Here is a 26,328-nt window from a genome sequence, read left to right as displayed (position 1 = left end):
TTCCTTATGGAATTTTTATTCTATGTAATAGACTAACACACTTTTTGCAAGTAGTGATCTCGAACGAAAATTTTGTTGGAGAATGATGTTATATTATAATGATGAATTTTAAGCGGAAATACAAACAAATTCGAAGAAAAATAGTCAGGATATTCAAATAAAATTAAGTAAAGTTTTCCTTTAAAAAAAAAAAATAGTGGGTTATATCTATGATATAACCGCAAGGTTCACGTGGAACTACCTTAGCTTAGCAATCATTCGTTTGTATTGATTAAATTCTTGATTGAATGAAACAGTTTCCAAATTCAATTGAGTTCAATATATTTGCTCTGTGAGTGAAAAAAATGAACAAATGCCGTGTAAAGTCAATTCATTTATTGTGATTGATTGTTCTTCGTTACAAGTAAATTTAATGACGGACCTTTTACGTTTGGTATGATGACTAGAACAAAATATATGTACGGAAGAATTATCAAACGTTTGATGAACCAGCCTAAGGCTGAAAATCTTTCCAATAAAGACAAAAAAAAATTATCAAACGATTATTTTATTTTACATTTCCCTCTGAAGTTTACATCCCAAAAGTGTACATACTTCTCGAATCTCGAATTTGCTTGAAACTGGGAAGTTCATTCGCTTCTAGTGGCTGCACGATTTTTCCAGGTTCCTAAGTTTAGAAGATCATGTTAGGACAGACATATTCCACTCTGCACAAAGGCAAGCGAGGACAAAAGTACTCGCAGTTTGCATTTATTTGCAGAGCCGATTTCCCCAGAAACCTCGGTTTTGAAGTCTGTGTTAGGGAAACACATTTCAATCGGAACAAAAATACCCCCGATTTGTATGAATTTGCAATGCCGATTTCCCCTAGGCTGCTTGGTTTTGATGGCTGTGTTAGGGAAACCGTAAATCGGGCCAATCAAAACGATGCAGTTAGGGCGTTTAGATAACGCCTAATATTTTACAGTTATTCAATTGTTTATCTAATGAAAAACAACATTTTGTTAGTTGCGATAGATGCGTAGAAATATTCCCTATCAAGTGATGCAAACATCTCTCCTATCCAGTACGAAATGTTCGAGCTATAAGCATTCGAAATCTTTCATTTTTTCTTGCATGTTCTGTGTTTAGGTTTTCATTTTACCCTCCATATATTCCGGTTAGACGTAGTCCCACGTCAAAATTGCTATGGGGTTTTTATTTATAAAGGTATGCATCTCCACAGAGAAATTTAGAATTAATGTCCAACCCGAAAGATTGTAAAAACTGTTCTTTTTATAATTTTCTATCTTCTGAAATTTATATAAAGAACACTTTTTACAATATTTTGAGTTCATTTCTAGTTCTAAATTAATCTAACAGAAATTGCATTGAATGTGCTGCTGACTCATTTAGTCTTCTAGAATCAATACTTTATCTTTATTCTTTAGCGCACTAAATTGAGAGATTCAACGAATGATCTAAAAACAGACAAACTTGTTGAAAGGTTTCTAACAGGAAAATCTAATAAATCTCGGAAGCAGCGTTGGATCGATTGACAAATCATATTCGTACAAAGAGAAGTATGATCCAAAAACATAACGACGGAATCCTTTTGATCGAATAAGAATAAAGCTGTAAAGCTATACAGTCGAAAATCCGCAAAAAAATGCAGATAGGAAAATGCAGGTGGGACACGATCAATGTAATTATCGTACAATAATTACCAACGGCATTCACTTATGATTGATTAGTGATTGTTGTAGAATCGGTCGCTTCCGGGTTAATGTGTGTTACGAAAACCTGTTTATAACGCCTCATAAATTTTAAAACGAAACCACCCAAAAAGTAAACATAACATCTAATCATAATAAAAAAAAAACATAACAAATTCGATGAATGACTTACCAGAATTGATAATGTTATAAGACGACCACCCCTTGGATGCAATTATACTTGAGAGACGCCCTTCAGAATCGACCAGTTTTTATCATTCACAGAAACTAGATTATGTTTTGAAACTTCCTTTAATGAGCATTACGACACATGTTTAAACCATTAAGATCACTAACTAAATGAGCACAGGAGAATACGAAGCGAAAGAGGTGCATAAGCTACAAACGCATACATAAACGCACCTACGAAACGATGAATACCCACACACTTACCTCCCCAACATTCACACCTTGTGCTAATTATGAAAACAAATGTCCCATCTAATCTGTGACACTTCCTTCCATTCAACATCGAACACCTCATCCCAGTCCGAACCCAAGACAGGCACACACACACACACCCACCCTACCCCAACCTTATTTGCATTGACAGGGAATTCCCGTCATTCGGAAATCCCCAAAAAACAACAACAGAAAGCATGTTTATCTTGCACACCCCCGCTCGCTACCCATTGTTTACCTTCGTCGGGTTCATTTACTAACGCCGTCTTTAGACCATCATCAGGAGTTCAGCAAAATATCGACTACCTCTCCCGATTAGCTGATTACCGGCCCGAAAAAGGTTACAGGAAGGCAGAAAGAGAGAGCGATCCCAGAAACGTGTGAAAAAGAGGCTGGCCAAGGGCTGTAAACAACGGGGCCACTTGTGATCGGGAAGGTGTTCGAATCAGCTCGCAATCACATTTTTATGGACCAGCTGGAGTGCATCACCTTATGCTAATGACATTTGCAAATACTATTGTACCGGTGGGAAAATTTGCATTTTCGTTCCCCCAAAAGCTCTGTGACAGGTCTCGAACAGGTACGTGTGTGTGTGCTCAACCCGGTTGCAACTCGGGAAATACGTGCTTACGGGCGACGAGAACTTATTCGGCGTATTTCCCCGCCGTAAAGTTTGATCCTCGAGCGGTGAACAACTTCGGTAGGACCTGTCCCGAGGCGTGGTAGCTAATTTGCAAAACTACACAAAGCACTCGCAAAGGAAACAATGACTAAATTAGTGTTCTGGTTGGACACTCTTCACACCTTTTCATCGATGTTATGTTATGCGTTGATTCACGCAACACTCAACAGTTCCGAACCAATCGCTCGATCGTTTATTTACAGCTTCAGGAAGTAATAAACCATCCGACTAATCGCATCCAAATCGGGCATTTAAGTTACTCGCAGCCGGAGGATTTAATCCAGTTATTTACGACTTTTTGATGTGGAGTAGGGATAGTTTCATTTCCGCTCACTGTCAACTCACGGCTTCTGAACTGCAATCAGCTTATGCTTTGATTAATGATCAATTACTCACCCTGGCAGTGATCGCAGGGCGGCTGGATAGAACGCCGGAAGTAGGGCCGGATTCCACGCCGATGGAAACAGGATGGGCGCCCAGTTCAGCATCGGTGGGGTGTTGGCGGTGGTAGCGGCCGTCGGACCCATTATGTCTCCGAGGATCGTTTGGCCGCCGCTGGACGCAATCCTGGGCTGCGGTGGTGGCGGCGAGACTGAACTCCTCCGCGATGGAGATGGCGTTTTCGGTGGGCTGGTGGTGCTCAGCTCACCAGCGTTTTTCTTTTCCGCGGCCACTTTGAACCGTTTTGCGGACCACTTTGAACACAATACAATTGCACCGGAATTGTCACCGGAGATTTTTTCACAGTAATAATCACTCGCTATTTGTTTCGTGTAAATTCACAACTCTAATTCACAAACATCGGTTCACTGATTCACGGGACACCAAAACTCACGCCCGATCACTTTCCGATAGCGCAGCAATCGCTCTAATCAAACAACGATGTTGTTATTATCAAGTACTAAGCGCATATTCATACTCTTCAGCCGTTGATAGCTAGTTCTTGACTGTAACTAAATTATGTTTTCACTTGAAGGTAAGTGGGCACTCCACACCGGGCCTCAAGCCACTCGACTCGACGAGAGCTGAGTTCTTCTGCTTGTATCCTTCTTCGATGCCGCCTCTCGCTCACTCTCGTGTTCGCATCTCGCCTCTTCTTCCCGCCTTCCCAACAAGCTCGAAAACATACATCCAGCCCTGCTCTCTTTCCGTGTAGGCTACCTTTTATTTATCAGAATGTATGAAGACGAGTGGTGAGTGGATCCTCTCATCGGCACTTTACGCACGGACCAACGAACGCAGCAACGTTTTCGAGACGATGACGATATGATGATGAGTAGGCCAATCGGAAGCGCCCATTAGCATTGCGCTAGTGGGCGTGGCTTCGCGCGTTTCGTTATTACATCCATTTTCTTTCCCACACTGCTGCAAAAGTGAGACTTCCGACAGGCCCATCGGCATCACCACCACCACCATTACCACTCGCCATCGATAACAGTGAAGCAGTCGGTTAGTCACGCAAGTAGGCAGCGGCAGCTTTCTGAGTGTGAGCACGCTTTCGAGTGTCCGTGTCGCCGGTGGCACTCGTTTTCGTCCTCGTTCTCTTCGTTGCCATTGCCATCGCCATCGCCTGCTATTATCAGCGTTCGCTCGCTCGCTCGATGAGGGCCAATGATGTTTATGCGCCGCTTATGTGTGCACACTCAAACTCGACAAGGATGCCACTTCTCATGGATGTGAGTGGCACAGCGAGAGAAATGTTGCTTTGCCGAAACAGAATTTATCATATCGAATTTTTTCTATCAACTATTCAGATATGTCAAGTGTTTTATTCGGTATAACTAAATAATTTTACAAATAAATTGTCTGATAAAAACGTTATATTTTTGTTATATTATCGTATTCGCACTTTTGTGTATACTGTTAGCACATTAGTAGCTTTTACTCAGTTTAGCTTACAGCATAAAGACACTGTGACATATCATTATTAGAAAATATTGAATGAAATTTCAAGAAAAAATATTGTGAACAAATGATACAACCGGTCTAAAGCGTTAGATCTTCCATCTGATGTACAAACTTTAATAAAGTTAGATAGCATTTGATGCATATAAACATACTTTTTCAGCAGCTTTGGTTTTTGCGAGGTTGAAGTATCTCCTCATAAGTACTACAGTTGTCTATTTCCTCTTGTGGTCGTCTTGTTAAAAATATAGATTAACGGGTTTAAGCTGAAAAATATACAGCATTCCCCTGAAATAACGTTAACTCTAGAAGGAATTGTATCTGGTTCCTTTTGTCGTTACTCTTATTGATTTGTTTTCTCCTAATTCAATTTTTTTTTTAACTAAATCGTAAACAATTATGTTGAGAGTGAACCCCAGCTTTTGAATACGGAATTCAAAGCATCGAAGAACGATCGAAGGATATCAGGCGACTGTATTTTAAATTACGTCTTATATCTTGAAACGTTGAAACTCGAAAAATACATTTTACACCAGTAGTAGTTTCACCAGAGTTGGGCGACGATTTCGAAAATCTAGGTTGACGTTGACGATTTTTTTAAAATTATTTTTAAAATATTTTTTTTCTGATAGTTTCTCTGTCTTTTACATGTGCTTGAAAAATGTACCAATTGAATAGAAATTTCCAATTTTCCAGTCCCAAGAAAAAAAGTTTATGCAACCAAACACTAAGTCCGCACAGTAGAAATGCAGCCTATTTGCATTTATTGAAAGATTCAGCAAAAGTCACACCCACTAGGGCAGAGATACCAACCTTCCTGATTTTCCAGGATTTCCCAGACTTTTTGGCTCTTATCCTGATATCCTGACAAACACTCAATTTCGCCTTATTTTCCTGAAATGGCTCTGATTTTCTCTGACTTTATCTTTTTTACTTTATCACTATGAAAATTATCCGTATTTCCGTATCCGTATTTATTAAAGAAAAAGTTAAAGAAGGAAGCATTCAATTTCCCAAAACACTCGCACCGGTGACCACCGAACAATTCATCAACATAATAGGTAACATACAAAGATAAACGCATTCTGTCAACACCACGAGTGGAAAAGAGACCAACAGAGAACAATGCGACCGGACATCGGAATTGCCGACGACGCATCATCGACCGATCACAACGTGGACTTCGCACCTGACGAATGAGCATGAGTGTGGTCTGGTTCTGGAAATGCAGGGTGAGGTTTTTAGGCACATTTTGGTAGAGTCGAAATCATTGTAATCGAAGTCAATAAATCAGTCGTAGTTTGAATCGTTTAGAGAAAAGTCGCGTTTTGACGTGGGACTACGTCTAACCGGAGTATATGGAGGGTAAAATGAAAACCTAAACACAGTACATGCAGGAAAAAATGAAAGATTCCGAATACTTATAACTCGAACATTTCTTACTGGATCGGAAAGATGTTTGCATCAATTGATAGGGAATATTTCTACGTTTCTATCGCAATTAATAAAATGTTATTTTTCATTAGATAAACAATTGAAAAACTGTAAAATGTTAAGCATTATCTAAACGCCCTAACTGCTTCATTTTGATTGGCCCGATTTACGGTTTCCCTAACACAGCCATCTTGGAGAAATCGAAATTGCAAATACATGAAGGTCGGGGGTGTTTTTGTTCCGACTGAAATGTGTTTCCCTAACACAGACTTCAAATCCATGGAGCGAAGGGAAATTGGCATTTAAATTACATGAGGATGGGGGTATTTTGTTTCGACTGAAATGGGTTTCCCCAACACAGACTTCAAAACCAAGATGTCTGGGGAAATCGGCTTTGCAAATAAATGCAAACTGCGAGTACTTTTGTACTGGCTTGTATTTGTGAATACTAAAATATGTTTCCTTAACACGGTCTCCTAAACATAAGAACCTGTCGTGCAGACACTAGAGACGAAAGAACTTTCAGGTTTAAATCCTCTATAGTATATAAAGTAGAAGTTGAAGGTGTTGACTCATGCAAGCCGGAGGTACTTCTGCACTCGCATGTTTTTTTTGCACTCCGAAAAGTGTTTTCCTAACACGGATTACTCGGTTATTCAAGATTGCATTGAAGGATATGCCTTCATATCTTCTGCTCACTGAAGTGATTGCTAAGTTAAGGTAGTCCCACGTCAACCTTGCAGTTATATCATAGATATAACCCACCAATTTTTAATTTTAAAAACCTTCGGAATTCAACACGGAAGCTTAAGACTTTTTAAATGTTTGCGAAACGTTAGGTCAGTTTCAGCAATTGCGCCTGCGCGAACGAATATCTTGTAATGGTGACTATTCGAACGAACCGGACTTAGCACTAGCTCTGAAAAAAACCCGTTAGTAACCAAAATTTTTCTTTCTTTTTTCTAACTCATAAAGAGAAGATCGGTGCTTTACTGAAAAAAAAGCCCGTTTCCGAAAATAAAAGTTAAACAAATTACTTATTCAGAGGCGGCCCTACCCATGGTAACCAGACCACTGAATATCACTAGAAATGCAACAAAACTAACATAAGAAAATTAAATAATTGAATGCTTCCTTCTTTAACTAATATACTGGGATTCTCGTCAAAGTTGTCCTGCTTGAAATGAGAACTTGAATGAAAATTCTCCGGTATGAACATTGTGGATGATTCTGCGAGATCTTTTTCACCTCACTCCAGAACTGATGTAAGAATTACAGGATTATAGATGTTTAGTATATTTTACTTGCATAATATATAAATGAAAATTATTTGAAAACCGTATAAAAATGTGCAATATTCTCATACGTAATCAAACACACATATTCAAAATTTGAATTGCAGACAATTGAAAAAAGTTTTACGTCTCTGCTCAATCTTTCGAAACTGATCTCTTTGCTTATTTCATTCATTATTCTCGACGCTTTCATTAATTCTGATCTGTCATTTATTGTCGTAGTCAAAGTATCACAAAAAACAATACTAATATATAATTGTGAAAATGCCTAAAAAGGATAAGCACCAGTTGCAAGCGGATGTTTGCAAAATATAAAACAATGTAATAAAAGAAATACAACAAAGATTAGAAATAGAATGGGCACGGAAACAATTAAAGGAATATTAGTCACTAAGAATTATGTAGAACTGAATAAGAAAGATACAGGCTCCGTAATGCTTTAGCAGCAAATAACACCCAAATACAACAATTCCTAGTTTATAGTGACTTTCAACACTTTTGGCTGGTTCGTCACTTTTTACTTCCACTTTTGGAAGAATGTCGGGAGTGAGAATTGAGCTCGTGACCTTTGCGTGAGAAATATGGATGTTACCACTACGCCAGATCGCCTGCCCATATTATAAGAAGTAAGAATTTGTAATGTATCTGACATTGTATCTGTCATTAAAAAGTGTTTCATTTATTGAAGAAAATATATTAAGTTGTTCTGAATGTTCGTGCCGCTACTGATGATGATGATCTAGTGAAGCTTTGTCACGTCAATTGTTACGATATGTTTGCTCCACAAAATTTGGTCGAAATACCTTCAATGGATTGCATATCAATCTGCGATTTGCTCCATAAACGCAACGAAAATGCCGTTTTGTAGTGATGGTTGATGAAAATCACTTACATTTAAAACAATGAGTGGCAAAAAACTTGATGTACGCGATATTAACTATCATTAGCTAACCTTAAAGCCCTTTACCCTAAGAAAATCATAATTCACATATAAGTCACCACATCACCAAGACCACGACTGCTGCTGTAACTTTGGGACATGCGAAGAGCCCCACCAGAGCTGAGAGCCTCTACTCCACTCGACAGGAATATATATGGGATCAAGCTGCAATATTCATACGCTTTAACACGTTCGTTCTATGTATTGAAGAAGTTAACAAGAAAAAAAGAAAGAATTATGTTTATTCTGTTTCTATTCTGCTGAGACGAACCAGCCCAGGAGGCTGAAAGTCTCAAAAATAAAGAATTAAAAAAAAAGTTTCTATTATATTTCAAAAACTATTTCTATTTTTCTTCCTCTTCTTCCTTCTCTATGCTCTATTTCGTTCACCTTCATCCTGTCTCTTTCCTCTTTTATTTTTGATTGCATGTTTTCTTGCATTGATAATATGGAAATTGAACCCATGCAGCAAATCATAAAATTGGGGGGTTGACAGAAGTCATCTATTGCCTTGATGTTTTGTACCTAACATGCAGTTTATTTCTGTGTCATGGTTGGTTCCAGTCATATTTGATCGCATGTTTTTTATCATCGAGAATCATTCCGTAGAGGAGAAACAGCGGTTCATTTAGATCGATTCGAGGACGATACTTTCTCAGGTCCTCTTCGATCAGCAATGATACAAATAATTCATTGCCTTCCAAATAGGAAAAATCTGTAGCACCACGTAACTCGACGAATGGTGGTGGATTTCCACTAGGAACAATAACGACTTAATCAAATGGGATCGAGGACACAATCTCGTTACGTAATTTGTGCACGACGCCAAAGAAGCTCCGACCAAGATATCCTCAAAGAAAGAAAGAAAATAAAATTTCAGCTACGGTGGTCCTTTTGCAGCGAGAAGAATACCAGAGAGCAGACACATATTTGTGGCTTTTCGCACAAGTCCAAGCATACGGGAACGAGATCAAAACACTGCAGAAGAATCTTGAAGTTGTGAGGCACAAAGCGCTATTAGCCATACACAGCGAGTAGAAAGTAATCAATGGCCATTACATTATCACCAAAGCGAGGAAGACATAAACTGCCGGAGAACGTCTCAAATTCATATTTCGAAAAATCAAATCGATTCGTGTTTTCTCGAACAGGGTAATTATTTAATCTAGATCTTACATTTATGAGATCTAATGCTTAAAACCATAATATTAAAACTATCCTCATTCTAAATTGTATATATGGATATAGCAAACAAATATTTAAAAACTAAACGTGTTGTTGTAAAATAGAATATTTGACGAACATCATTAAATACAATATTGTCAAAATATTATATCACAATATTGTCAAAATATTGTACGCTCGGCCCTGTCAGGCTAACGCTTATGAGCCTTAACAAAAATATATATTTTGGAGAAAAAAATAAAATCTATCATATACGAACATTTGATTTCCTCAAGAAATATTGTTTGATTTATGGAAGTTGTTCAATTGATTCATAGCGTTATTACATCTATGAACTCAATATCTCACTTCTTACTTCTGGAATAAAATCTTATTGTTACTTGATATACATAAAACGAACTTGACGCAAGAAATAATATATTGAGAAAGGAGAGTTCCTCTTGTATCGTAAGTGCCATTTAGAGGGCGGAGTGGTACGGCAGGATTCTTTTTCCAAGGAGACTTCCTATTTTTAGTTAAAAAAAAATTGTTCAGAAACGATTATTATTATTGAAAAAAAAATTATTTATAAAAGAAGATATTTTTAACGAACCCTTAAAAGTTTCTCTTCAAAATAAATTTTTGAGAAACATAAACCAATGTATCACGCTGTTCCGAAGGTTGATTAAAGAACGGTAATTGAACACACCTTTTGAAATAGTAAAAATTCCTTCGAATCCACATTAAAATTTTTAATTCAGAATACCAGGAATAGCACTGAGGCTAACCGAAGAGTTCCTTGAAGCTGAGTAATATATTCTGGTATCGCGTTGGTAGCTATTGTCCATATACTGTACCTTCGAGATACAAAAAATTCACCGAAATATTCCACGTTTGTCCCACTGTCCAAAATCCAGCGACACGACGGTATTACTTGCGCATGGATCTCGAGAACTCTCTCAAACGCGCACTCGGCACTCAAGGGTAAATACAAGTTTCCACTTGCGTCTCTTCCTGGTAATTTACACGGAAACTATATTCACTCAACGATTGCTGTTTTACGGTGGTAGTGGTAATGTGGTTGGTGCCTCTCATACCAAAACTGGTGGGACTGGCGCGAGTGTGAGATAGAAACACTCCGTTCACCCATCTCTTTCGCCACCACTCGATTGCATGACAATGTTATGCGCTATAAGCGCTTTTCTCTCGGACCCGACATAAGTAGCACCTTGTCGTTTCGGTACTCACTTTTCGATTCCATTTATGATAATCACGCCTCTCACTCTATGCTCTTCATGTAAAACCCGCTTTAATATGAAACATTCTCGAAGTAATAACAGGAAAATGAAGAACCATACAAAGGAGAACCCCATTAATGTTTCTTCGTTGTTTTTTTTCCTGGCTTTTTGCAATGTGACAAACACACGGCGAACCCAGAGGACGAGGAAATTTAATAACATTTTCAATTGCATACATACATTGTATCGCATTGTTTCGAAGCGAATCGGGATCGAGATTATTTACGTCAAGCGGGATTAGGCCAGGATTTCGGTGCGGCCTTTGTTGCGATAGTGTTTCGTATTTTTTATGTTTCTCGCACACATATATTGGAGAAAGAATCAGGATCTAGAATATCACATTTAGGTGTACACGCGAGCTTATTTGCATGATATTTCACAGTGTCTTTGTCGAGAACGAGTGTAGTTTTAAAGGCCATAAGTGGACGTCATAATTTGTAATTCTGTACGTTTGTTCGAAAAACGAACAAGGTTGGTCGTTTACCCAATCTATTTTCTCAAGTTTTTGGTGCCTAGTATTCGAGTCTTCAGTAGTCTACTTTCTCCTATATTTTTCTTGAATTACAGGTAAAGTTACGGTGCCGTTCATATAAAATATTGTTGTTTTGAGAGAAAGCTTCCGAATTCCATTCCGAATAGCGCCGTCACAAAGAATGTCCATTTGTTACTGGGTTGACTGTCAATTGAAATGTGAAATGTACTTGTAATTATTATATTGAATCTTTTTTTTTTAATTGGGGGCAATTGGGAGGATTGAAGACAAATATCATTTATGGTGTAAAAATGAAAATTACCGAAATTACCGGTTAATGATTGTAAAACTACTGGTAATTCGGTAATGGAAAATGACACGGTATTACCGGTAAAAACGGTAACGGTAAAACCGGTTAACAACCCCTACTTGCAAGCACATAAATTGCGGTAACCTTCTCACAAATGGATTCTCCGGGTGGTACTTCAGTAAGAGCTGTGTTTGTGACGATGTTGAGTCCCGGGTTTGCGTTGATTATCTCAATACCTTCAGCCTCAGCTTCCGATCGTATGTTTCCCTAAGACGCAGCCTCTGGTTCATCGGAACAACAGTTGTTCGTTCAAGAAAACGTTACAGCACATCATACACTGTCGATTTAGCCACCTTCAGTGAATTCGTGATATGATTACCTGGTTAGGCCGGATTTCAAAATCTTTTCTTTCTGCATCCATCCTGCACAACTTTTCCAAAACAAAACGGGTCTACTGAAATTTTCCCCATCGAAAGATACAGATTTCCCAAACAATTTGTTGTCAAAAGATTTGAGATACGCTTACTACGACTGCTGCTATAAAATGAACAGTGATTCCGAATCCCAACTAAATCAAACTTCAATCAGAGAAGTGGAAGTTGAGAGAAAGAAAGTGGCAATTATTTATTGTAAGAAAAGTAAACAGTAAAAAAATCAGATGGTTTACGCTCTAAAAAAATGCACAGAATGTTTAGATGTCTCTGAAACGATGGGAGACATCATATAAAAGGTGGGAGGTTCGTAAATAATGTTATTAATGTTAACATTATCATGATAAACACGGCGAGTGAGATAGAAAATGCGAACTGAATGTTGAATCAAATAAATATTAGGTTGTGGAAAAAGTAATCCATTATTTTCTCGATAGCTGGCTGTAGTGATCGATATCTCACGTAATATCGATAAAAAAAATCTTTTGCTGTTTTGACGTAGGACTACGTTTTTCATTTCTGTATCGGGGTGTAAGTTCAAAGTTTCGAAAACGAGGGAGTGACGCTGGAGTGCAAGGTTTTGCACGTTAATACCTCTTTATCGGCTGAATGGAGCGATGTAGTAATAACTTCATCCGAAAGATAAAATATCAACGAGTTATATGATTGTCACTTATTGGTCCAAAAAATCGTTTCAACAGCTTAAAAATTGCTTTGAAAGCAAGCTATTGAAATCATCATTGCTCATTGATTGGTGATCGCAATGTGTTCCCGAACACGGACGCGTAATCTAGGCACCTGGAGAAACCGTCATAGTGAATACATGCAAGCTGCGACTTCTTTTGCTCGCTTGCATTAGTGTTTGGAAAACCACATCGGACACATGCAAGGTGTGAGTACTTTTACTCGCATCAGTTTCTGTTCTGCTTTCGCATGGAACAGTCATGATGCATTGTTTGCGTGTGAATGCGTCCAAGCGAACGAATATTCGCATTTACGCATTCGACTTGGTGTTCCCGTGATGCAATCCAATTGACGAATTTACACAAATCTGAATCAGCTCATGCGACACCTACATTAGAGTTCAGAACCACAAAAATGATGATGTTTGTATATTCTACGCACTGAAAAGTAAGTCGTGATTATTCATTTTATTTCTATTTGGATTTATTTCAACCATAAATTGTCTTCAGTATATGGTAAGAAAGTTAAGGCTACGTATATTTACGATGATTTCAACACGCGATTGGACCAAAGTCATTGATAACCTTCGAAAATTTTGAGTTTGATAATGCATACAGATAATGAATACTGTGGATAATGTTGATGAAATCGATATCATATTAAGTTGGCTTATATTATTGATAACGTAAGGGCCGATACAAGAAGGATTTGCAATATTTTTAGCGCAATTTTTATCACAGATATAACCCACTTCTTGTTTTTCTTTTTATTGTTTCATTCAGTTGTGAGCTAGAGTGTTTTAAGAATGGAAGTCAACAAAAAGAAAATTCGGTACATTTTACACTCTTTTTATAATGAATGAAATTGTGAATAGTGTTTATGGTGTCGATACTGTAGCAGAAAAATACGCGCAATTTTATTTCTTGTTTAATTTTTTTTTTGAATTGTTGAATTATTTTGTTTTGGGGCAATACACTAAATTTAGATCTCTACTGTCAACAACTGAACTGTTTGAAACTAGTTATTGACCGGAAACGGTCAGAATTGGTCAATAGATTTGATGCTGTGTTCCATTAGGACAACGCATGTCTATAGTGACTCACCAGAGATTCCGGGAGCTCGATTGAAAGTTTTAACACATCCATCGTATAGTCCAGACCAGATACCAAACGATTGCCACCTTTTACTCGCATTGCAAAACTTAATGAGTGATGAGAAATTAGGATCAAGAGAAGCTACTTTTAGAATGGCAACAAATTTTACAGCAAATCCGAAGCATATTCAATGAAGTTTTGAATTTCACCCAAAAATTACTTTTTCCCCAACTTAATATTTAGACACTGAAAAAGCTGTGGACAAATATTATGGCGCATTTTATTGGTCTATGTATAATGTCGTTAATATTAGCATTATCAAAATAAACACATATGTATTGTAATCATAACTTTCAGTGCTATTCATAACAACATTTATGGTCGTATTCCACCAATGATGACAAATGTATCGTAGTTTACGAATGAAGATTCACCATGGAAACTGGACATTGCCAGTTGTGAGTTGTGAAAAAATAATATGTTAAAGCATTTTCATCGGAATAAGTTGAATGATTAAAAAAATATATTAAATACAACAATTAAATCTATATATATAAAAATGGATTTCTGTCTGTTTGTCTGTCTGTTTGTCTGTCTGTCTGATTCTTATGGACTCGGAAACTACTGAACCGATCAACATGAAAATTGGTATGTAGGGGTTTTTGGGGCCGAGGAAAGTTTTCGTGATAGTTTGAGACCCCTCCCCCCTCTCTAAGGAAGGGCTGCCATACAAATTAAACACAAATTTATACATTACTCGTGAATTAATCAAGCAAATGAAACGAAATTTGGCATATAAAGGTTTTAGGGTGCAATAAATGATTCTATGGTGGTTATACTCTCCACCCCCCTCTCTAAGAGGGTGCTGCCATACAAATGAAACACAAATTTCTGCAATACTCGAGAACTAATCAAGCAAATGAAACCAAATTTGGCATGTGGATATTTTAGGGTGCAATAAATGTTTCTATGATGGTTAGACTCTCCACCCCCCTCTCTAAGGGGGGCGGTGTGTTCTGCCATACAAATGAAATACAAATTTCTGCATTACTCGAGAATTAATCAAGCAAATGAAACCAAATTTGGTATGTGGAGGTTTTAGGGTGCAATAAATGTTTTTTACGGTGGTTAGATACTCCTCTCTCTTCTCTAAGGGAGGGGGGGGGTTGCTCTGCCATACAAATGAAATACAAATTTCTGCATTACTCGAGAATTAATCAAGCAAATGATACCAAATTGGGCAAATTGAGGTTTTAGGGTGCAATGAATGTTTCTATGATGGTTAGATGCTCCTTCCGCTCTCTAAGGGTGGGCTGTCATACAAATCAAACACAAATTTCTGCATAATTCGAAAACTAATCAAGCAAATGAAGCCAAATTTGGCATGTGAAGATTTTACGTGGCACGAAACATTTCTATGGTGAATACACTCCTTCCCCTCTCTAAGTGGGGCTGCCATACAAACGAAACACAAACGTCTGCATAACTCGAGAACTAATCAAGCACAATTTGGGATGTGAGGGTTTTTGGGCATGAGAAATGTTTCTATAATGGTATGATACCCCTCCCTTCTCTGGAATGGAGAAGGAGTCCCCTAAAAATATTACACATATTTCAACCAAAAATTTTTGAACCAAACATGACAATTGAAAATTTTCGGAAGACTCTGAAGGAAAAAGGTAAAATTCGGAAAATTAAATTCCCATATGCTCTACAATTACATAGTTACAAGGGCTGCTAGTCCATTTGATGTTTGCGCTAGCGAAATTGATCTTTGTTCGAAACTGGAAATGGATTTTAATGTGACGAAACGCACCCCTATATCTTCTTCTATCTATACCAAATAAAGGATCGCCGGATGTGTTGATAAGAGCAGTACTCGAGGAAGGAATTTAAAGATTTAGGGCTGTCTTTATTCTATCATATTTTCTGTTTAAAACATTTATTCCATGTAACGGAGAAAAATGTTATTCGCAAATGGTTGAAAAATCTTGAACGAGAATTGTGTCTGAAAATAATCTGATATTATAATGTTGAGTTTTGTTAGAAATACTAAGAATTTTATAGTTAAAGGTAAATTCAATGGGGTCGATTAGAAGATCAATATATGAACAGTTCTGCGATTGGACCCATGAACTTGCTCATAGTAAGAAAACGTGGATGTTTGAAGGTATTGATAACAAAACACAAATTTTGGGCGGGACGAAGTTCGCCGGGTCAGCTAGTACAACATAAAAATATTATTTCCAAATAAATCTATTTTTTTCAGTTCCAAACACACCCCATAAAAAAAATTTTATTTTTGAAAATATTCTAGAATAGTTTCTAGTAATCAGTTTTTAGTTGCCGACGAAATTAATACCAAACTATATTTTTTTAGTGTTTACATATGTGATATTGACAATGAAAACATTATAATTGTTATGTAGTAATATTTCAGGTTTGTTAGAAAAGATTCTTCAAAACACAAAAATGGGGCAGAAAATATGTGCCGTTAAAAACTGTAAAACTTTCAATGGTTTTATATCAGGAGACGTTTCATTTTATTGTATAACGTTTACATTTAAAAAATGAACAAAAATTGCCGATTTTTCATGGTCTTACCTTTACACGCACTGACGAAACCAAGGCGCTTGTATAAATGTATAACAGGTGAAGCAACATCATCACTTCAATAAGAAGGGGATTACGGTTTGTGGAGCGGGGGTTGTTTGTTTTGTTATTGCTAGGATACGCCATTATTGCATTTTCACATGCGAGAGTAGTGGATGAACTGGATGAGAATGAAATTCTACAAAATCATCCCTTCTTTTTCACATAAATTCGCGAAAGCCGAACATAGTAGGCATCGTTCGAATAAGCGTCGTGGCAGTTTGTAGAGAGCTGCCGGCAGCTGTTTGTAAACAATACCGACAGCAATTCCAATATGGCTGAAAGTGCATTTCATATGATTGTTTCACCTGGTACATATAGAGGCGCCTTGGACGAAACTATGTAGCATCAATCATAGTAACCCATGAGTCAGCAGAAAAAATGACAGCTATATTAGTCGAACTCTAACGTGATGGCGAAAACAGTGAAGCTAACCCATTCAGATGTGTGCGCGTTCAAAGAACGGTACTCCGCCGCGTCGAAACCGGACGTCGTGTGCCCCTTTTGGACGCCGGATATGCCCGTTCCGGCATCTACAATATCTTCGTACTATTGGACAATAATCAGAGCATCGAAGGAAAGCCCGGTTCCGGACGGCCGACAACCATGAGCGAAAAGAGGCTCCAGAGGAAGCTCAAGGAAAAAGTGGCTACATCGCTGCTTGTGTTTGGCCGGGAGCTCGGTGCAACCGGCCAAACAGATAAAATTGATAAATAAAACGAAGAAAGAACTCAAAAACATGCCTACACGCATGTTTTCTTCCGCCATGGCGAATGTTTCGGTTAACTGCCGGTAGGCCGCTCGCAAGTGCGTAGATTTTTTTTGCAAGTAAGCTAATATAATTACGTTTCATGGGAAATTTATCAAACTCAATTATCTGTCTTAGTTTTTTTTATCACCATTCGAGAAAAGTCAATTTTTCTAATGCAAACGTTAGCAAGACGGTAAACTTTAATTTCGATCGAATGTAAACACGATAAACCACATTGATTTATTTATAGCCCTAGTCAATTTTGTTCACAGTGACTTCATTCTTTGTGTGGACACCGACTGGACAACATCGTTGCTGGACGGGCTGGACGGCGAGGGATCGAGTGCCTTTCTCAAGGCAAGAGGGCGGAGGTGGTAGCGCTGGAGTAGAATAGAGTAGAGTTTTCAAAGGGCCTTTCTCAAGGCTAGAGACGAATGAACTGCAAAAGTTTAAAGTCTCTTAAATACAATACCTTCCTTCCTTCACAGTGGCTTGAATTCTGTGGAATAGGGAGTTCAGAAACAATTGAGAACTTATTTTATCATATAATATTTTTCTATAATTACATATCCTACAATCAAGACTCTTTTCGTCGTCTATGAGCTAGTTTTTTTCAAAGTTACTATTAGGCATGTTTGCGAAATAATAGAAATATAAGATTCCATTTAATATATCGATCCTTTAAATAAGCTCAATGGTTTGAAAGTTAAGAATTGAAAAAAACATATAAAATTAATGATTTCTTCCGAAAAGTTTTCAACCATTGAGTCGATTTCAAAAATCGACAAATCATATAGAATCTTATTCTTCTATTAATCAACTTCAATCTGTCATTCAACAAACTCAAAAATTAGGACTCCAAAAAACTTTAATTATAAAGCTGAGAATATTTGCCATTAAATTTTCCATAATTCGTTCTTTCACAACAAATTTCTATCTTGTCGCAATTTTAAACCTCTTAAATTGAATTGACAAAATGATGGGTCAGAGAAAGAAAAGCTGGAAAAATTGACAAATAATGAGGGGTAAATAATAAAGTAAAGGAAATCATGGATTTTTAATAACCATCTCAGAAAAATCGTCCTTCCTTTTTTAAATTCTCTTTCACATTTGATAAAATTGCACTGAATAGGTAATATAAGAGCAATATTAATATTTCACTAAACTGATTTAATTATAAACATGTTTATATAAACCTTTCCATCTCATAATTTTTCATTAAAGACAATGCGGCAAGAAAGCTAGAAATCCATACACTAACAAATCAAATATGCATGAAAAAAATTTATTCTTCATGTGAACAATTGATGAAAATGTGGACAGTTTTAAGTCAGTGAATAGACGAAATAACCGCTTGCACCTTTATTTTTCAGCACAAGTGCTCAAGCCATATTGCAGAACATGTAATGCAAAAATGCAATGAAAAGCCTGATTACGGGTTATAGTTTCAGACATGAGACTATAATCACCTTATCCACAATGCACAATACACAGATAGATTGTTTTTATGGGATTTCTAATGCTCTAGTTGAAATTGGGAAACCTATACCCAGGGCACCAAATGACCTTTGTTGAACGTGTCAGATTGACATGAAACTCTCAGTACCGGAAAGGTTTTGTGTACCTTACATCGAGTGACGTTCGGGGGTACGTTATATCGAAGCTCCCCTGTGATCAGGATCATGAAATTCTTGGATAAAAACAAGCTACTCTGATATGAAGACACATATACACAAATATCTGTATCGACGTCTCATTAATTGTGACCCTTCAAAAACTATCCACTTTTTATGTCAATTCTATGCAGTCCATTTACAGAAATTACTTCCGAAATTGATTACTTGCAGTGATTGGACGTAATTTTGGAACACAAAGCCGACACAGTAATACACAACAAAAAAACAGTCAACCAGAAATGCTAGTTCATCATCATTTTTTGTCTGTCCCTTGTCTGTCTGACCCTGCACAAGGCTAGGAAATGTTTTCCCCCTCATTTCCCTTCTGTACAGAGAGGGAAAAACTTCGTCCAGCTAGAGCCGTACACATAATAATACACTCGGAAGAGGACGATATGGGCCGAGCACCGCCGAATATACACGGCAAGAGCCTTCACCGGTGGTGTGTCAATGACAGTGCGATGACACCCATCCCCCTGGTCTGAGATGCTCTCTGAATGGGACGGTCTGTATCCGGTCACATCAATTACATCTGATTTCATTCAAAAGCCCATCGGAACACTATCTCTTTTTCCCTGGGTGGAATGCTCGGCTCGATCGGAAAGAAAGGAGGTTCCCGATCGGTTTGGTAAAGTCAGCTGGGAGGATGGTAAAGCACGAAAGATGAATTCAAACAATGGGAAGCAAAAAAAAGCGCTATTTATTTACTCTGCGACGGGTGATGAAAGTCGTTCCGGAACTATTGTTCGGAAGCTTTGGAGGATAGGATTTGGGCTCAAGTAGCCGGTGGGACGGAGCGGATTTCGCTTCTATGATACTCGCAATAATCATCAATTCAATTCAGTTTTCTGTTCGCAGATGAAAATTTTTATTTGCGTTTTTTAGTTTTTTCTTCCTTTTTTTGCCTTTTTGTGTTGTAACAATACATAAATATTTATTATTTTCACTATTTTTATATTTTTTTATTTGACAGCTTTGCACTGCAACACATATCGTAACAGGATTCAAACCCACCCTTCAATTGAATCATAGTGTCGTTGGGAAAAAAGTCCCCGAAAGGGTTGCTGATATTCATAATTTATTATTATTACTATTTTCATCGTTGTGAAGATGATTAAACACGCTACAGTCTGCCTTCAGAGCACTTTTCATGGCCGACTGAGTTCCAAACAGGCCTGCGGGGATAATAAAAGATGAGTAGCTCTCAGCTCTCGAAGCGTGAAAAGAAGAGACAAATCAGAAAGAACCATTTGTCTATGATGTTTAGGTAGTCAGCAAAGGGTTGAAACAATCCGCATCCGGAAATGTTTTTCCACCACTCAAATGAATTATTTGTCGTGTTTTCTCGGCCTGTCGGAAGACGTCGAGCCGGAACGTTACAACGCTTAGCTACGACGAGGGAGAACATAATCAAAGCAAAAGAAACACTCTGTTTACTTTGGCTCATTAACATTTCTCGATCTTGTTCTTTCGGGAAAATCTGGGGAAATTGCGGTAATCTGCTCATTCTTCCACTCTCCCTCTATGTGTTTCTTGTTGTAGATTTTTCGCTAATGAGATGCAGCCGTAAGTAAACTGCAACATTTTATAGTATCGATTACAATGATTTGGCACTAATTTGGTTTTTACGTGCTTTGGAGGGGCATACTTACCACTGCTCGAGCCACTGTCGTGCGTCGGGACATTGAAATGCAAATCTCCGTTTGCGGTTTTGTTGGTTTTGTGGCTTTCCTTCCGAATCGAATTAGCCGAATTAGTGACGGTAAAATCCTACTAATCGTTAAGGGCAAGTCGTTTACATAATCCTATCTGTTTGCAATCCGATTTGTAGGCGGGTGCTTTTGGAACTTCAGGTGTGATGGAATGGAGGATTATGTTGAATTATATATTCTCTTGTGATCCTGCCGTAAATTAAAGTGTGTTTTGCCTCAATTGAAGTCGATTCATATGTGTACTTTCGATCTCGTTCTTTCGATTTGTTGCTGCAGCCATTACCCGTTTTTTGGTTCGAAATATATAGGGTTTTTTATGCAGGGTGACTTATTCTAAATGTTAGCAATGTGGTAAGTGCGTTATTTTTCTTGTTTTTTACAGCTCATGAGTGAAGACGAATAGATAGTGATAGAATGGAATTTCTGGATTCTCCGAGTCGAGAGAGAGACGCACCACGCTAGATATGGGGTGCAGATATGTTTGGTTTAGGATATGTTTGAAGAACTACATCGTTGAACTCTTTGATAATGATTTGGTGGCCCTAAAAGGTGAATATATATATATATATATATATATATATATATATATATATATATATATATATATATATATATATATATATATATATATATATATATATATACTAGCTGACCAGGCAAACGTTGTTCTGCCAAATACATTATTTCTAGTGAATATTTTGAGTGTTGAATAAAACACACTAATGTATTGTAAGTGTGTTTGAATATTTTAACGATCTTTAAAATAAATCGAATGTGACCGATAAAAAAAAATAATTAAATCATTTGAACGAAAGGTTATATGATGTTTCTTGGTGTATTTCATTTACGTAACTGACATGTTTGATCTCTTGAAACTTTAACGTCAACTGAAAAAAGGAATATAACTTTGTCGTAAAGTAGAAAAAATGAAATATAGAAAATCAATATTTATTGCTGTCTCCTTGTTACAAAATACGTGCATGTGATTTTCAACATGGCTTAGTTTAGAACAGCTTGGTCTCCTTCATAATTTGGAAAACAGCGATACGTCAGCTAACTTCAATGGAGCTGATTAATCGGCCTATTTGGAATCGCGTTATTTTATCGTTGTCATTCCATCGAGGAGTATTCACATCGGTAATCTAAGTTTGAAACACAGCCATATTGCTTCCTTTATTCATGGGTGTTTTAATTACTCTTCACCGATTTGCAGAACTCAATATTCATATATGCATATGAGTGATCGGATTTTACAATTCAATCGAAATCGACTTTTACACTCTTAAATTCGTTCGCCTTGTCGCGAAACAATGGTCAAAATAAGTCATCCGTATTTGTGGTTCAATTTACTCTCTATCTGATCGGCATAATTCCGGAAATAATTTTAAATTGTTGAAATTTGAATGAAAATTATTATTCGATTTCGTTTGGATGCTAAATTTGTTTTGAATGTGTTTGAATGCTAAATTTTGCGTGTTTATTCCACCCGAAAAACCATTATTATTGTTGCTTCATAGAAATGGAACATGGAGACCAATGTTGTTTACGTCGAATTGCGTGGCAAGGTTGTCACATTTGCTCAACTCGATTGGACTTGAGCTTGAACAGAATGCAAAATTGCGCTTTTTCCATTCAACAGAATAAAACCAACAATATGTGGGGACGAATACGATCGAACTTCATTTTGTGTTTGAACACACGCGCAATGTCATGAGAATGCATTGCGCTTTGGCCTGGCTATAACTAAAGCTGTGTCGGCGTTGCTCATGATAGTGTCTCGCAAGTGAATGTATTATTCCTCGCACCGCTTTTGTCTTTTTTCTCTACCTTCGCGTATATGTCGACCATAAATTGTTGGCACAGCTTAAAATATCTTGAATTGGCGTTTTTGGACCATGTCAAATCACCATATGATAAACATAAAAATCCTTCGAGCGCGCCCTCTGTTTGTTTCGTCGCATGTTCATAAATATTAAATCAAAATGAGAAATGATGTTCATAATGAATTAAGTATCTGTGACGGGGTCTCGTTGGTCTAATGTTTATGCAAGAGATTTTTCGTTAAAGAAACCCTTCTGACTTGCACTGTAGTCACGCGTATTCTAGAGCTTGCCACTCCAGAATACATTCATGGCGTATTGTTCGTCATAGAAATCTCAACTATTTACTAATAAAAATGACGCAAGTAGTACTACGTTGAGAAGGCAAACCTTTGGAACGTTAGTGCCATTGAAGAAGAACATAGCGAGGGTCGTATGAACGGTGTGTGTCAACGATGAATTCCAGATTATTGTTTTTTCTTCGCATTAAATTTCTCGTGTCACCGTGCTATCATGATTCCAGCAGCGCTTGTGTTTTGGATCTACACACGTGCTCTTCAGCTGATGTTTTATCAGGGTTGATGGCAATAGCGTGATTGTCATTTTGTAATCCGAGCAAATGTGATTTGAAGAATTTTGATAACTCATTGTGCTCATTCAAAAATGCTTCCAGCTCGTCGGAGATGCTCCCTGCTTTAGATGAATTGATGTTACTTGTGTATTTGTAGAGGAATGTTCAATGAAGCGGGCGTTACGCCATCAGTCATTGAACAACTTAAATAAATTCGTTCTGTCGAAAAAACGAACAACGGTTAAATTATTGGAATATTTTTGACACAAAAATAATGAAATCGCAATTAAAAATAGGGAATTGGGGTCAAAATTTAAGGTTATATGTATGGTATGAAGTCAAATTTTTGAAAAAAAATATCCAGATCTTTTTTTCTGCATAGAGCCACCCTATTCGGTATTAAATGTATGGTTATCGGTATCCTACCGGTATCATATATAGTTTACAACCTATTCTCATACCTACCAAGTATTTTGAGTATAATTTCATCAAAATCGGTCGAGCCGTTTCGGAGGAGTTCGGTAACAAACACCGTGACACGAGATTTATATATATATATATAGATATAAAAATGGATTTCTGTCTGTCTGTCTGTCTGTCTGTCTGATTCTTATGGACTCGGAAACTACTGAACTGATCGACATAAAAGTTGGTATGTAGGGGTTTTTGGGGTCGGGGAAGGTTTTCATGATAGCTTGAGACCCCTCCCCCCTTAGGGGGAGCTGCCATACAAATGAAACACAAATTTCTGCATTACTCGACAATTAATCTAGCAAATTAAACCAAATTAGGTATATGGAGGTTTTAGGGTGCAATAAATGTTTCTATGGTGGTTAGACACTCCATTCCCCTCTCAAAGGGGAGAAGAGGGGAGGGGTCTGTCTTTAGTCTATCAAATTTTCTGTATCAAACATTTATTCCATGTAACGGAGAAAAATGTTATTTGCAAGTGGTTCAAAAATCTTGAACGAGAATTGTGTCTGGAAATAATCTGATATTATAATGATGAGTTTTGGTAGAAGTACTAGGAATTTTTTAGTAAAAGGGTAAATTCAACGGGGTCGATTAGAAGATCAATCAATGAACAGTTCTGCGATTGGACTCATGAACTTGCGCTTAGTAAGAAAACGTGAATGTTTGAAGGTATTGATAACAAAAAAACAAATTTTGGGCGGGACGAAGTTTGCCGGGTCTGCTAGTATAAGATTATTATCATTATCGAACACAATTATCAATTTTTCTCACCAGAAAAAAAACATATTACTTCATTATAGAGAAAACATATGTGAAATGGATTTTATAATTTTTACTTTCTTAGTGTTTATTCAACCCATTTTCATTTTCGCTTCAATCCCAATGTAACACGATGCTATATACCTCAATGCGAATTTTAATTGGACTAACAACACCTAATATGATATGTAGAGCATATGGAAATCACTTTTTCGAATACAGGTTGGACTGTATTATATACAGACTCGATTATATATGGTTCTATTATATACAATTTTAGACTCGATTATATACAGTTTGAAAGAATTTTTTTTAAAATAATTCAAATATGACAAATTTAATAAAATGTAACCTTTTACCGTTAATTTAAGTGGCTATTATAGCAACAGTGGAGTAAAAATCGTGATTTTTGAAGATTTTGCTTGAATTTTCACCAGGAACTATTTATATCGATATTGCAGCGAAATTAAGAAAGATAAAAGTTGGATGTCAACGCACAAATTGTAGAGTGGTTAGAGAGCTTTAATTTAATTGATAGAAACAAGCAAGTTTAATATGAATTTTCGAGATAAAATTAATAATTACCCATTAAAAATAACCAGCTTTTCAATGTTTTACTACTATATCTTGTACTAAATTTTCTCATCTTTCAAATGAAGGCAACACAATTGACGCAGCGTGCTTTTTACTGTAGAGCCAGATTGAGGCAACAGAGTGCGAATCAAAAAAAAGTTCTATCATTCTGTCCTTGTTGAAATTCTAACATATGAGTAGAAGGATTTTTTCATCAAATATGATCATCGATTACCTCCTGAGAGATTCTGGAAAAAAATATTTTTTTCGTGTGAGAAAGGTGAGAACAGTATATGCGTAAAAAACGAATATTTTTTTTTTGACTCCATTATATACAGGATTTGATGGTATACTGTGAAAAGAAATCGGAGACTGTATACAATCGAGTCCGCGCTGTATTCCGTCACTTCCCTTGGGTGAAAATAAACACAACAAAATAGACCGGACGATCCGTTCTCGAGCGGTAACACACATTGTTTTTTTTTTATTTATGAAAATTGAAACAAATCGTTTCATATTTCAAGTCATTCTTAACACAACTACTAACACATAAAATTTTACACTTACACTTGTGCTGAATGTTTCACAATACATGATCAGTCATTGATATTAAATTTCACGAAGAAGTTCCAACTTTAATTTTTATTTACTAGAATTAATCGTATCACTCACTTTACTTTCAATATAAAAATGGCCCCGACTTGCATATATTTGCTTAGAGGCGAATGAACTGTTTAAAGCCTCTTTAATTCAACATCATCATCATCATATATTTGCCATTCTTCGTGAGTACACCGACTGGACAACATCGTTGCTGGACGAGCTGGACGGCGAGGGATCGAGTGCCTTTCTCAAGGCAATGGGGGTGGAGGTGTAATATGAGGAAATAGTAATGTTTCCAAGGGCCTTTCTCAAGACTAGTGACGAATGAACTGAATAAGTTTGAAGTCTCTTTAATTCATTACCTTCATTCCTTCCTTCCATATATTTGCAATGCCGATTTCCCCCGGCACCATGATTGAGAAATCTCTGTTAGGGAACACATTTCGATGGGACCAAAGGTTCTCCCTACTTTCATGTATTTGCAATGCCGATTTCCCACGAGCTGTTTGGTTTTGATGTCTCTGTTAGGGAGCACATTTTGGGGGGGAGCTGGAAGCCTTTTTGATTGAGCTCAATGCATTATTGAGATTCTTCAAATCACACTTGCTCGGATTACAATCACGCTCATGTCACCCATCCTGATAAAACACCAGCTGGAGAGCACGTATGTAGATTCAATGCGCAAACGTTGCTGGAATGATGACAGGCGACTGCACAGCGACGCAAGAAATTTTGATTCGAAGAAAAAACAATGATCTGGAATTTATCGTTGACACACACACCGTTACGACTTTCGCCACGTTCTCCTTTAATGACACTAACATTCTCAACGTTTGCCTTCTCGACATAGTATTACTTGCATCATTTTCATT

The 26,328-nt window shown here is 37.2% G+C and overlaps 1 protein-coding gene across 2 annotated transcripts in view; it reads right to left on the bottom strand.

Moving 5' to 3' along the window:
- LOC129769896 (homeobox protein vnd) overlaps nucleotides 1-26,328 on the bottom strand; it is a 94,206-nt gene that overhangs the window by 31,050 nt on the left and 36,828 nt on the right. The window contains exon 4 of one of the 2 annotated variants that reach the window (XM_055772416.1): nucleotides 3,235-3,706. In XM_055772416.1, the coding sequence (XP_055628391.1) occupies nucleotides 3,235-3,365 (131 nt within the window). In that variant the 5' untranslated portion in view covers nucleotides 3,366-3,706. Of the gene's footprint in view, nucleotides 1-1,887; nucleotides 1,956-3,234; nucleotides 3,707-26,328 lie in introns of those variants that run through there. The other variant, XM_055772417.1, reaches the window with a different exon arrangement.

The sequence above is a fragment of the Toxorhynchites rutilus genome, chromosome 2, assembly GCF_029784135.1.
Source record: "Toxorhynchites rutilus septentrionalis strain SRP chromosome 2, ASM2978413v1, whole genome shotgun sequence".
Lineage (NCBI taxonomy): Eukaryota > Metazoa > Arthropoda > Insecta > Diptera > Culicidae > Toxorhynchites > Toxorhynchites rutilus.
Note: the sequence above shows the minus strand (reverse complement) of the source record. Positions and strands in the feature narration are given on the sequence as shown.